The sequence below is a fragment of the Ranitomeya imitator genome, chromosome 2, assembly GCF_032444005.1.
Source record: "Ranitomeya imitator isolate aRanImi1 chromosome 2, aRanImi1.pri, whole genome shotgun sequence".
Taxonomy (NCBI): domain Eukaryota; kingdom Metazoa; phylum Chordata; class Amphibia; order Anura; family Dendrobatidae; genus Ranitomeya; species Ranitomeya imitator.
The window spans coordinates 161,806,361-161,819,540 of NC_091283.1; the positions used below are offsets into that span (position 1 = coordinate 161,806,361).

The 13,180-nt window shown below is 44.2% G+C and overlaps 1 protein-coding gene across 8 annotated transcripts in view; it reads right to left on the reverse strand.

Moving 5' to 3' along the window:
- PNPLA7 (patatin like phospholipase domain containing 7) overlaps positions 1–13,180 on the reverse strand; it is a 268,219-nt gene that overhangs the window by 129,968 nt on the left and 125,071 nt on the right. For all 8 annotated transcript variants that reach the window (XM_069747682.1, XM_069747683.1, XM_069747688.1 and 5 more), the window contains 4 exons: positions 11,483–11,611; positions 10,907–10,987; positions 9,808–9,973; positions 6,192–6,275 (listed from right to left, as the gene is read on the reverse strand). In XM_069747682.1, coding sequence (XP_069603783.1) covers positions 6,192–6,275; positions 9,808–9,973; positions 10,907–10,987; positions 11,483–11,611 — 460 coding nt within the window. The remainder of the gene's footprint in view (positions 1–6,191; positions 6,276–9,807; positions 9,974–10,906; positions 10,988–11,482; positions 11,612–13,180) is intronic.

Here is a 13,180-nt window from a genome sequence, read left to right on the forward strand (position 1 = left end):
CGATGCCGGTAAGGGGTTAAACACTTCAAAACTGCTATCAGGAAATTTAACCCTTCTCGTGCTACACAGGAATTAATGGAAAGTGGAATGAATACATTTTTTTTTTTTAAATTTCCGATAAAATATTGTTTTAGCCCCAATATTTTCACTTTTTGCAGGAGGTAACACCAAAAAAGGGACCCCCACAGTTTGTTACCCTCTTTCTTTCGGATGCAGCGATATCCCACATGCAGTCAAAAAGTTCTCTTTGTACAATAGAATGGGCTCGGAGTGGAAGAAGCAATATTCGAATTTTGGAACAATTTGGCTGAAATAGATTGTAAGCGGCATGTCACATTTGCAGGGCCCCATAGGTGACTAAACAGCAGAAACCCCCCACAACTGACCCCATTTTGAAAACTATACCCCTCATGTTTTTTGGGCGTCTAACAGCTGCTTAACATGCAGGCGTTGACTTGTGTCACTCAAACACCATCAATACTCTGTACATACCCGAGCACCTGATGCAAATTCGAGTAGAAAGCACTGGCGCTCAACACATCATATCATCAAAATTTTTTCTTTTTTTTACTTTTTAAATAGCAGAGCATGCAAGATGACCCAGGAATCGCACATAACTGGAAGAATTTTCCAAGGAAGAATAGAAGAAAATCCCTCAAACAAGAATTGAAAGACTTATCTGGCTACAAAATATGTTTACAAGCTGTGATACTTTTTAAAGGGAGTGCTACTAGCTACTAACCATGCAGAGTGCGCAAACGCTGCATTGGCCCATTTTCCTTTTGGTAATTTTTAAAATGTAAAAAATTACAATTTTTTCTTAGCCTCAAGTACAAAGGAAATGTGTCATCTTTAACTTTTTAGAAATAATTTGGTCTTCAACTTGCTTAACTATTCATAACAGTAATTTGGACCAGGGGTGCCCAAACTTTTACATGCCACTGTATGAGATAACATAGTAACATAGTAACATAGTTAGTAAGGCCGAAAAAAGACATTTGTCCATCCAGTTCAGCCTATATTCCATTATAATAAATACCCAGATCTACGTCCTTCTACAGAACCTAATAATTGTATGATACAATATTGTTCTGCTCCAGGAAGACATCCAGGCCTCTCTTGAACCCCTCGACTGAGTTCGCCATCACCACCTCCTCAGGCAAGCAATTCCAGATTCTCACTGCCCTAACAGTAAAGAATCCTCTTCTATGTTGGTGGAAAAACCTTCTCTCCTCCAGACGCAAAGAATGCCCTCTTGTGCCCGTCACCTTCCTTGGTATAAACAGATCCTCAGCGAGATATTTGTATTGTCCCCTTATATACTTATACATGGTTATTAGATCGCCCCTCAGTCGTCTTTTTTCTAGACTAAATAATCCTAATTTCGCTAATCTCCAGGAGCTAAAGGAATTCCAGCTTAGGTCTATTAGCGCTATATTAATATATTAGTTCCCTATCTATTAAATGTGTATAACCACTACATGTCAGAAAGTTTTCTAAGGTACTATCTAATAGGCTATCTGGAATAGTATCAAAAGTGTTCCACCCGGACCAAACAGGCTTCATGGCTAATAAATCCACGACACTAAATTTACGTAGCTTATTCTTAAAATTTGCAATTTCTGGCTGATAATATGGGGTGCAGGATGGTCCTATCACTGGATTTGGCAAAAGCTTTTGACAGCGTAGAGTGGAGGTTTTTATGGGTGATTCTACAAAAAAAACAAGGTTCGGGCCTATCTTTATGTCCTGGGTACAATTGTTATATTCCTCTCCCACAGCCAAAATGAAAGCTAATGGTGAGCTGTCTCAAAGTTTTAAGTCGTATAGAGGTACAAGGCAGGGGTGCCCATTGTCCCCTTTGTGGTTAGCCATCGACCCATTAGCGTCAGTGGTAAGAAACTTACTGAAAGAGGTGGGGTTTAGGCACATAGAAGAACAGAAATCGCCCAAGGGGAGAGAGCTTTCATGCTTGGAGGAGGCTGTTTGTCCTGAATGCTGTATGCCTCCAATATTGCAGAACAAATCCAACGGCAATAGTGAACTGAAAAACTGGGAGCACCTTACGACGACCTTCAGTGATGACGAACAGGGCATCAGATTGACGAAAAAAAGCAGTCCTTGAAAGGCAGACTCGGCTAGCTCTGCCCGGATACAGCTTGTGGAGGGATTTCTCCAGGGGATGGACCCGAGTAGGAAGGCAGAAAAACAGGCCTGAAAACTACCTTGTCCTGATGTAGAATCAGGAACGGTGAACGGTAGGATAATACCGCTAACTCGGAAACTCTCTGATGGACGTAATGCACCTAAGACGACAACTTTACAAGACAGCAGAGAAAACGATGTCTTGAATGGGCTTAAAAGGAGCGCGCCAAGGACAAGGTTAAGATCTCGTGGATCTATCGGAAGATAAGGAGGTGCCAGGTGGGCGACTCCTTGAAGAAATGTCTTTACCTGGGAACGAAAAGCCAGATTTTGTTGGAAAAGAATTGACAGAGCGATACATCTGTGTCAAGACCCGCTTGTAGAAAACCAAGAATGGAAGGAAGAGGAAAGGACACAGGGAACAAACCATTGTCCTCACTCCACTGTGAACTCTGGTGGAAGAGGGGGCCTTGAGAGAGAAGATCTGGACAGTCTGGAAGCCTCCAGGGAGCATCCATGAGAATGTTCACCAGCTTCGAGAGACATGCCAGCTGCTTCAAAGGCTGACATAGCTAAGAATTCAATTTGTCTATCCGTAGAATCTTTAAGAGATGCACAGTATGGTAGATACAAGAATGTATTGGAAAACAGGCGAGAAATCGGCAGATCCACATTAGTGGATTCTGCCCATTTACCAGCAAGGTCTGGCCTAAAGGGGTAGAGAATATCTAGCTGCTTCCTCCCAGGGAAGCGCCTTTCAGGGTGTTCCCAGTGTTTAGACATAATTTCTTCAAATTCTTCAAGATTAGGGAAATTCCGGGAAGGACGTTTTACCCATTTGAAGGAAACGAGTGCTCTTGAGCAGGTGCCTCGTCCTCCTTTAGGTCCAGAGTTTGGGTAATTGTAAAAATAAGGTTATTGACCATGTCCTGCATAATTGAGTTCTAGTGCGTATCAGACTCAGACTGGGAATCCACATCCGACCAAAATGCCGCCTCCGAGGAGGGGGCATGGGGTGAGGAATGCATCCAGGAGGATGCAGAGGGACCCGGAGAACTAGAGGAAGAACTGGAAAGAGCCCAATTCCTTTGCTTTTTACCCGATTTGACCCTGTGGAGGTCGCAGTCACGTGCGTGCAAATCGACATGAGAGGCGTTCAGAGCACTGGTGGCAGTAGACAAATGTGCAAGTCATTCCAGGACCTGGACCAGGGACTGTGAAACTTATCAGGTCTGAGACCGACTGTGAAGTGGCAACAGCTCTCATCCCAGACGTTAGGGTGCTCCTGTGGGGCAGACATCGTGGAGGGGTTGCAGGACAGGCAGAAAAGGGGGGGGGGGGGCTGGCCTGAAGACCACTTCCTTTTGCAGAGGGCACAGGCGTAGTGAATTACAGTGGGCTTAGAGGGGCAAAAAGAAGCCTCTCTAGGGCTGTGTCCCCTTGTGCACAGAGCGTCCACAGATCTGCAGAGAGCGCAGGATATAGCTGTGTCCCCCGTGTGCAGAGCGCCAGCATGACTGCAGAGCACGCAGTATATGGTGGTATGAAGAGGCTGATACAGACTCTGCTTGTCCCCACACCAATGAACAGCCAGGACAATCTGCTGGCCGACGAAAACAAAGATCCCCTTCTAATTGGCTGACATGCCAGGGGGCGTGAACAGTCGGGAAGGAGAAGCTCCATGATAGGAACCTTAGAAACCGCGCTGAAAAAACGTGTGCTGCGGGGGGCACGGCCAGCTCAAAAGAAGAGGAGAAATACGCCTCCTATAGGATAAAAAGAGTGTGCGATTTAAACACACGCCGGTGACTGGCCAAAGGAAAACAGGGAAGGGGTGCGGCCAGCAAAGGGAGGGGTAGTGTCTGAAAGTACTGGGCCCGGCTATGGGAAACATAGCTGCGGCCGCCGGCTGTTTACTACCACTAACGCCACACTGTCCCCTTGGGATGAAGGGACCGCGTACCCTGGGAAAACGCCTGCTGCTGTGGAGGGAGGGGAGGGAGACACACCTGCGGTGAGTCCCAGTGGGAGACATACCTGAGGTGAGGATCACATCAGGAGCCCCCGGGTGGGTGAGGGTTGCTGGAAACAGGGACGCTCCTTCCCGAACTGTCTCCAGACAGTGCAGAAGACGGCGTCAACCCCTTACAAGAAGGGGGAAGGCCACCGCTGGTGATCACCATGTTCCTCCCAGCCCTCCCCGAGGAGAGGGGTGGGGAGGGGAAAAGGCAAAGGACCGGCCACCTGGAATCACCCTGAAGTACCCGTGAAGGTGACAGGGGATTAGATCCTGCCTTGCAGACCTGAGAGTGGGCGATGTGGGTGACACCACACTGCTCTCTCAGTCGCATAAGTGTGGGAAAACAGGATAAGAAATTACATGCCAATACCCTGAAGACGAAGAAACCTAAAAGACAAAGGAAAAAGATTAATAAAGCACAACAGGTGACCTGAAAAGGAAAAGACGGATCTGGGATCAGATCCAGGTCTGCTTCCCACCGACACTAAGCTTAAACTGAGGTACTTGGTGCCCGTCGGTGGGTGTATATTGTGGAGGAGGAGCCATTTTCCTTTTTTGCCTTGTGTCAGCCTCCTAGTGACAGCAGCATACACCCATGGTTACCTGTGGCCCCCAATGAAGCGATAAAGACACTGATATTGCTCTCTTGCTGTTTGTAGCCAGAAAATTGATTACTAAAAACTGGATTTTTGAGAGACATCAAATCCATAGGGAAAATATTAAACAAGCAAAATCTCTTATTCTAGTTGAAAACGTTCTTTACCTCAAAAGGGAAAAGGGAAAAGCACATACCATACTTTGACAAACTATGGCCTCCCTGGCTGGGATGTAATTATTGATCTATACACCCAAGGATGTTAAGCTACTTAGTATGTAAAATATCAGTATACTTGGAATAAATGTATGTCTGTTATCCCTGTCATGTATAGCAAAAGGCAGCCTGTGCCGTTTTGGCCTTGTACATATTTATGTGCATTGTACTCTGGATTTTTGCTAAAATACATATATCAGAGGAGTTGGGATTGGCTTCGAATGTTCTGGTTTTATATTCTCCGCCATTTTTGTTTCTTTTTTTAATTTAAATAGATTTTTATTAAGAATAAACATAAACATTACATTTTCCTCCACACTCCAATATGTTACATACAAAGTTTTCCAATTTTAGAAGCCCCCAACATTCCCAACAAAACCAACCCACCCCCCAAAGGACAGCTCATCTCCATTGGAACTTCTATATCAAGATATTAATGACCCTTTAAACCACTTAACTCACTTATGACCGCCTACTCGTCTAGCAGTTTCCACCATTCAAAGGCCCTTAGCCTCCCATTCCCTTTACCTACTCATCCCAGCTCAAGCCACGGAGACCACATTTTATCAAACGTTTCTGTTTTCCCGCGTCTCTTGTAAACCCCCTTTTCCAACTTGAGACCGTGTTTTACATATTGAAGGAATTCTCCCCTCGCAGGCGGTTCCTCCTTAATCCATTTCCGTGCTATCACTTTCCGAGCCATATATAATAGCCTAGCAATTGCTATCTTCCAGGTGTTATCCACTCTAATTTCATCCACATATCCCAGTACGCACACTATCGGATCTCTCGGAACCCTACATCTATATGCTGCCTGTCACACTGGACGATATCGCTAGCCAGGACGCTGCAACGTCACGGATCGCTAGCGATATCGTCTAGTGTGACGGTACCTTAAGTTTCCTAGGCAGCAGACTATCCCATGGTTTCTGTATCCCGCAAGGAGATAAACCAGATAAACCCTTTAACATGCGACCGCATTTGGGTCTGATCAATAGGGCCACTACCAATTCCTAAAAATAAAAAAAAATAAAAAGAGTAAAAAAGCAGCAAACTAAGAGGCGCAAATCTCAGTTAAGAGAAAGCTGAATGTAGGTAAATAAGGTTTTGCCCCTGAGTTATTGACAAATTAACAGAATAAAAAAATAATAATAATCAAGCCAAGTAATTGATCCTACAGCAAACAATGACGCTAATAATCTGCCTTTTTACTACCTGGGATTTCAGCGAGGCTGGAAGAAGAGCGACTTCTGCGATGACCAGTGCTTGAAGCATCAGATGCTGCAAATTTACTTGGGTCTGAAATGAAAAAAAAAAGATAAAATATTGGAATAAGCAATACAACAAACGTGAGGAGACTGGATCACTAGAATATGAAGGGCAGCAATTATACTTACTGGTAAATACTTCAAAAATACATGTAATTAGAGCCAAAAATCATTTTTGCAATTAGGTTTCATTAAAGGGAATCTGTCACCACATTTAACCTATCTAACATATTACTACGGGCATACAGGTTAGATTGCTGAAAAAAGTCCTCCCCGTGTGCTCCATATCAGATGCCTTGTTGTGGATAAATTATCACTTCACATAAACGACCTCTTCCAGGTTCCAGGGAGGACACTGCCTGGAGATAACTCTGCCTCCAGAGATTATTATACATGAAGAGCCTAACAATTTTGCATTCTTTGCCTTCTGTGTTGCATCTATTGCTGGCTGCAGAATGAGCTGACTAAGAATCTGTCAGTGAGCTTGTCCTGATAATGAGTTTGCATCTCTTTTATGTGTCTTTTTCTGAGCTTTTTCCAGCTGATTCATGGACGCAGACCACATTAAAGTTGAATGTGCCAGGAAACAAAGAGCTTGCGCAGAAGGCAAACAGTGCAACATTTTGGAGAAAATAGAACTGCAAAAATGATTTCTCTATTGCTTCATTGGGGGACACAGGAAACCATAGGTGTATAATACTGCCACTGGGCAGAAAAGCAGGCTACACCCATCGACTGGAACCAAGCTAATCAATTTAGGCTTAAGGTACCGTCACACTAGACGATATCGCTAGCGATCCGTGACGTTGCAGCGTCCTGGCTAGCGATATCGTCCAGTGTGACACACAGCAGCGATCAGGCCCCTGCTGTGATGTCGCTGGTCGGGGAAGAAAGGCCAGAACTTTATTTCGTCGCTGGCTCTCCCGCTGACATCGCTGAATCGGTGTGTGTGACACCGATTCAGCGATGTCTTCGCTGGTAACCAGGGTAAACATCGGGTTACTAAGCGCAGGGCCGCGCTTAGTAACCCGATGTTTACCCTGGTTACCATTGTTAAAGTAAAAAAACAAACACTACATACTTACCCTACCGCTGTCTGTCCTCGGCGCTCTGCTTCTCTGGTCTGGCTGTGAGCGCCAGGCAGCCGGAAAGCAGAGCGGTGACGTCACCGCTCTGCTTTCCGGCCGCTGTGCTCACAGCCAGAGCAGAGAAGTAGAGCGCCGAGGACAGACAGCGGTAGGTAAGTATGTACTGTTTGTTTTTTTACTTTAAAGATGGTAACCAGGGTAAACATCGGGTTACTAAGCGCGGCCCTGCGCTTAGTAACCCGATGTTTACCCTGGTTACCGGCATCGTTGGTCGCTGGAGAGCGGTCTGTGTGACAGCTCTCCAGCGACCAAACAGCGACGCTGCAGCGATCTGGATCGTTGTCGGTATCGCTGCAGCGTCGTTTAGTGTGACGGTACCTTTAGTGCCCTAAGGATGACGACACCAGTCTGCGCTCAGATCAGTCTCTCTCTACCATCTTGTGCTTTTTTATTAAGGATTTCTCTTTTTCTTTCAGATACTTCTTGTGACTTCAGGCAACAGTGCGTAATTGCCCATCCACTCACCGCACCTAGAGACTGAGAGAACAGTGTGGTCTGATCCACGTCGTACCCTCTCGTGCATATGAGGCATGACCCTAATTCCCCCAACACACAAATAAAAAAAAGAACAACCCCTTTAAAAGGGTCCTTACTTGTTTTCTTACATTATTAGTATATTTTTGCAGTTTTTGACTTTTCCAACTCTCTTAGTTGTAACACACGACGGACTATCACGGTGATATAGAAGAGGCCATTGGTGCTACATTCCCCAATAACCTACAGAAGGTGAAACAGCAGCGCATACACCGATTCTCATACGTCACGCCCGTCTGTAAACCTCCCGCACGCTCTGCGATCACACTGGATAATGCAGCGTTACACATGCCCATTCTGCTTCTAATAATATCTCCTCGTGTCGCACTTTCACAACACCTCACGTCACACTGCTACAATTTAATGAGCTGCAAAAATTGATGGAAGAGTGTTGCTCAGGAGGCAAACTCCAGATATATGAAATGCTGCGACATTACACCTGACAATAATGATTACAAACAATATAAACATTTAAAAAAAAAATATTCTCTCTTGGCGGCACACAATTACATTTTCCAAGATTAAGGTCTGAAGTAGGTTGCACCAAATGGAGTATTGACCAAGTTGACGTACACTATTATGAATCTTTATTCTCCTCCTCCCAGCTCATACAATACAAGTAAAGTCAATACAAATATCTCGCTGAGGATCGGTTTATACCAAGGAAGGTGACGGGCACAAGGGGGCATTCTTTGTGTCTGGAGGTGAGAAGGTTTTTCCACCAACATAGAAGAGGATTCTTTACTGTTAGGGCAGTGAGAATCTGGAATTGCTTGCCTGAGGAGGTGGTGATGGCGAACTCAGTCGAGGGGTTCAAGAGAGGCCTGGATGTCTTCCTGGAGCAGAACAATATTGTATCATACAATTATTAGGTTCTGTAGAAGGACGTAGATCTGGGGATTTATTATGATGGAATATAGGCTGAACTGGATGGACAAATGTCTTTTTTCGGCCTTACTAACTATGTTACTATGTTACTAAGTCAGGTAGTGCCACTTTGTGGCCGTATGATGTTACTACAGGCTGAAATCATAACACATTGGACCCAATAGCTAAAGTTGGAAAACTAATAAACCCTGGGAATCCACATACAACATTCATTTTCTAAACTCCAGTAAGGTGGAATAGAGAATGCATACTTGTAGTTTTGGCATAAAGATCCTTTTTTCGTATCACCCATTCATTTTTGGGATCTTTACACGATGATATACAAGTCTCACGAAAGATGGTCTACTGACCCCGAGAGGCTGGGACCCTGTTCTTGTCAACATGACTGTCGAATGTAAATGGAATCATATAACATTTCACATTGCTGTGCATGTCCCATCATTTTCAGATTTGCAGTGACCCTTTACGTTGATGGATTCTTCCCAGTGTGGAGAAATGCAGCACTGAAAACGCTTGCAACATATAGTCTGCTTCGTATAGGAAACCTGCAATTATTTACATGCAGCTTAAAGGGTTTATCCCTTTTAAACTTTATTTTTGGTCTATAGGTGTGTGTATGTGTTACTCACCCTCACTGGGTCCAACGCTGCTTTTCAGTCCCTGCTACAGTGTTTGTTGATTGGTTGCAGCAGTGACAGTACATCTACAGATAACATCACTGCTGCAGCCAATCTTTGTGTTCAGTGATTGCCTGCAGCAGTTACGTGCATTGCAAATGTGACATCGCCGTTGCAATCAAGTCAAAGAGAGCAGAACAGCAGCGGAGAGGCACGGTTGGGCCTGAGAAAAAAGGGACTTCATCACAGTTTGCTAATTTACAACAGTGCACAATTAAAAAGAAATAGATGTTTAAAAAGGGACAACTCTGAGATCATATAAAAGTAATAATGGCAGCTATTTTTCGGTCACATCAGTACAGACACATGCCCTCACCTAGCATTCCTGGGTCCTGATCTGGCTGAAACTCCGCAGACTTCTCCATTTGGTCTGTACTGTCCTCCTCAACAGACATACTGGACACGGGTCGCCTGGTGCCCTTATTGCTCCCAGTGCCTGAGGTCAGACTGGCTACTGACAGTAAAGGAATTGCCTGGCTCTCCTGCAGATCACAGAATACAAGTTAATAGGATTGTGAAGGGTTTCTATCACAGCATCAATAACCAAATATATGCAATTGACGAGTTATATGGACCACAAAGATCTGTAGCTCTGATTACCGTGAACCCTCTGCCTGCAGTTCAGCAATCCTCTGCATCGGCCAGCCAACTAATGTGTGAGACCTCCAGACTTTCCCTTCACAGAGGGCACCCTCAACAGAAGGAGCAAGCAATTTACATTTTCATACCCGATCTCTTTCTTTTTGAAGAGCAAATAAACTTCTGCCAAAAACGTTGTCCCCAATTAGATTCAATTAAGACCAGTCACTGCCCTAAAGGAAGAATTGCAGGCTGCAAAATGCACATGACAAATCTACAGCACAGAAATGTCAGGCAAATAAGAAAAAAAAAAGTACAAAAATAACAAAAAAAGAGCAAAGTTATTTAAAAGCTTATTATGAGGCAGAAAACGGAATTGCAATTGATCATCAGAACTTGCTCATTAGCTCCAATCCCATTGTTGGAGGGAACTGGAAAGGCAGGATGGAGATTTGGTGGAAGCGAGAACATATGTTTGGCCAGACACAATCTCTATTTGTGGAGCTCTAATTGGCTGCTTGTTAATTTTTTAGAGGCGGCGTGGGACAGCTTTGCAGAAAAGTGAGACAGAGATGAGAGATGACTTGACTAGGTTTGCTCCATTTACTATGATGATGTGAAAGAAGAGAGATAAATCATACATCAGACAACAGTCGGGATCAATCCGGGACAAAAATAGAAGATTTAAAGCACAGAATCACCGAGACCTCATTCACATGTGCCCTTTTATCATGCAGTGACTTTTGCAAGTCCCACTTCACTCCTGTGCCATCACTGAACAAGACCTGGCAGAGCCAAGGTCACCACTGTCCTGGCCCCTCAAAACGCCTACTCACTGAGTTGAACAGCTCTGTCGTCAATCCAAGGTAATTATGAAGAGCCAAAAAGGTCACTCTTTGCAGCCGGACCATGATGATCTGTGGATGAGGAAACAAATGGGTTAAAGTTAATTATTACCCACTGTTTTAGGAGACTGAAGCATATTCCAAGCGTTAAATCACTTTCCAACATTTCATTCAGAAATCTGTATCATGTCCAAAAGCTCCCGGTAGGACAGGGATCGTTCCCAAGTGTAATAACCAGAAGGTCTGAGATTGCAGTAACTACTACCCAACTCCAAATCTGGAGACATATCAGCGGTGAGGGATATAAAAAAATGAAAAGAAAAAGTGCAAAGAAGAGGAAAAAGTAGCCAGAAATGAGATTGGTCATAGAGAAGAGATCACAGGAGAAATCACTAGCATACGTAGTCATATGTCATTTCTGTAAATCTCGGTGGGGGAAAGCTAAACCAACTGGGGCACCATGATTTTTTGATACACCCCTTAGCAGTTTTATAATGAGCACATGCTGTCCTGTATCAATACATATGAAAGTCTTAACTATTATATAAAGGAGTGGAGTCTAGGTACCTGCACAACTCGGACCAGAGTCTCTGGGTACTTGGCAAACACGTCTTGAAAAGCATTTGCAGGAAGACGCAGGATGGTGGATGCATTGGCAGCTCTGGCAGATACAGTCTTGTAAGGAGCTGGATGTCCCTGGGGTGAAAGAAAACATTTTTTTGCAATATTCTTAAGCTTAGGTAATGAGAATATATACAAGTTATTGTGGTCTTCCATATTGTTGAATTGGTCGGGTAAATATTCTTTGGGTAGATACCTAGATTAGTAGCCCACAATGGTCAATTTTGGTGATCTTATGCATACTGAATTTCAATGTGATCCTTTTGTTCTCAGGGGAAATAAGCTGCCGCTAGAGAAGTGTGGCAGTAGCTTACTCCTCTCACACCAACGAAAACACGTACACACTCAGCCGGACCAAGCGTGCTTGAGTATAGGTGGTCGGGGGAGAGAGTTGTTGGGACAAGCTGAGCATTCAGGAAGTCAAAAAGAAAATCTCTCAATCAAAACAGCGTTGGGCTGACAGCTAGTGCAAGAGTATCAGCAACTTTACCATCCATTATGGTGATTATATAAGTGCAGCTATAAATTATAACTTTACCCCATCTAAACAGAGGTCTGTAGACATAAAAAAAAATAATAATGTTAACAGGGGATTTCACAAACATGTATAATATAGTTATTGCAAACCAGTTACCCACTAGTTATCAAATGAAGGGCAAAACGAAGATCAAATAGCAACACCCTCCCCATCCACACGCAATACAGATCTATAGGACAAGGCAGGGTTCTTGAAAATTGAGAAAAAAATCTTTTTTTCTCAGGGCAATATAAACGGAAAATTTAGCAGGCGCCTCATAAGTGGAAGGCTTCAGTCTCCGTGGACTGTGCTTATGTAACACAGTGAGGAATAGTAATCATCCAGCTCTGCCGCCTCAATTTAATTTATTATATCTGGAAGAAAAACATAGCTGACAAATATCTCAAGGGGAAGAATAATGAAAGATCATGCAGAGCCTAAATACATTTCAGGATCCGTGGCGAGGCGCAGCGACTTGCGGTGTGACAGACGATCACTCATACTAGTTTACAATGCAATTGCTACTAAACGCAGAAGAGAGAAGCGAGCAATATTAGTTGTGGTGTGTGTTTGCATGTAGATGCAATATTTTCTCTGTCTCGTTAATATCTTTGGGGAACACAAGACATGGTATAGGCCCTGCTGCTAGGAAGCTCCACACTAGGTGGAAAAAGTGTGGCTACCTGGTGGACTACACCCTCTCCTCAGACACCAGGCAGCTCAGGGTTAGCCTAGTGTCCGTGGGAAGCAGACACCACCATCTTCAGGTCTTCTCACTGCCTTTATTTTATTTTCCCAGGTGGCACATATGTCCTCCACACTAGTGCACCATGCCAGGTAGGACACACCAAGCACAATAATTCACAATATGAGAGAGTATAATCCCCATGGTGTAATCAACTCCTTATCCAAACTCCCACGAAATGCAGTTAGGGCTATACCTTAGGGTTAGGGTCTCCATTCCCCCTGGGCCATCTATCTTGTGTTAGTAGTCCCTTTGGATGCTTTTTGTCCACTTTCTAGTCACCTCTCTGAGACCATTTTCCATCTTTCTGATGACTTTTTGCATCATTTCACATGAGTCTTTGATAACCCCATGTGTCCCCCTGGCGCTTCCCCTTACCTTA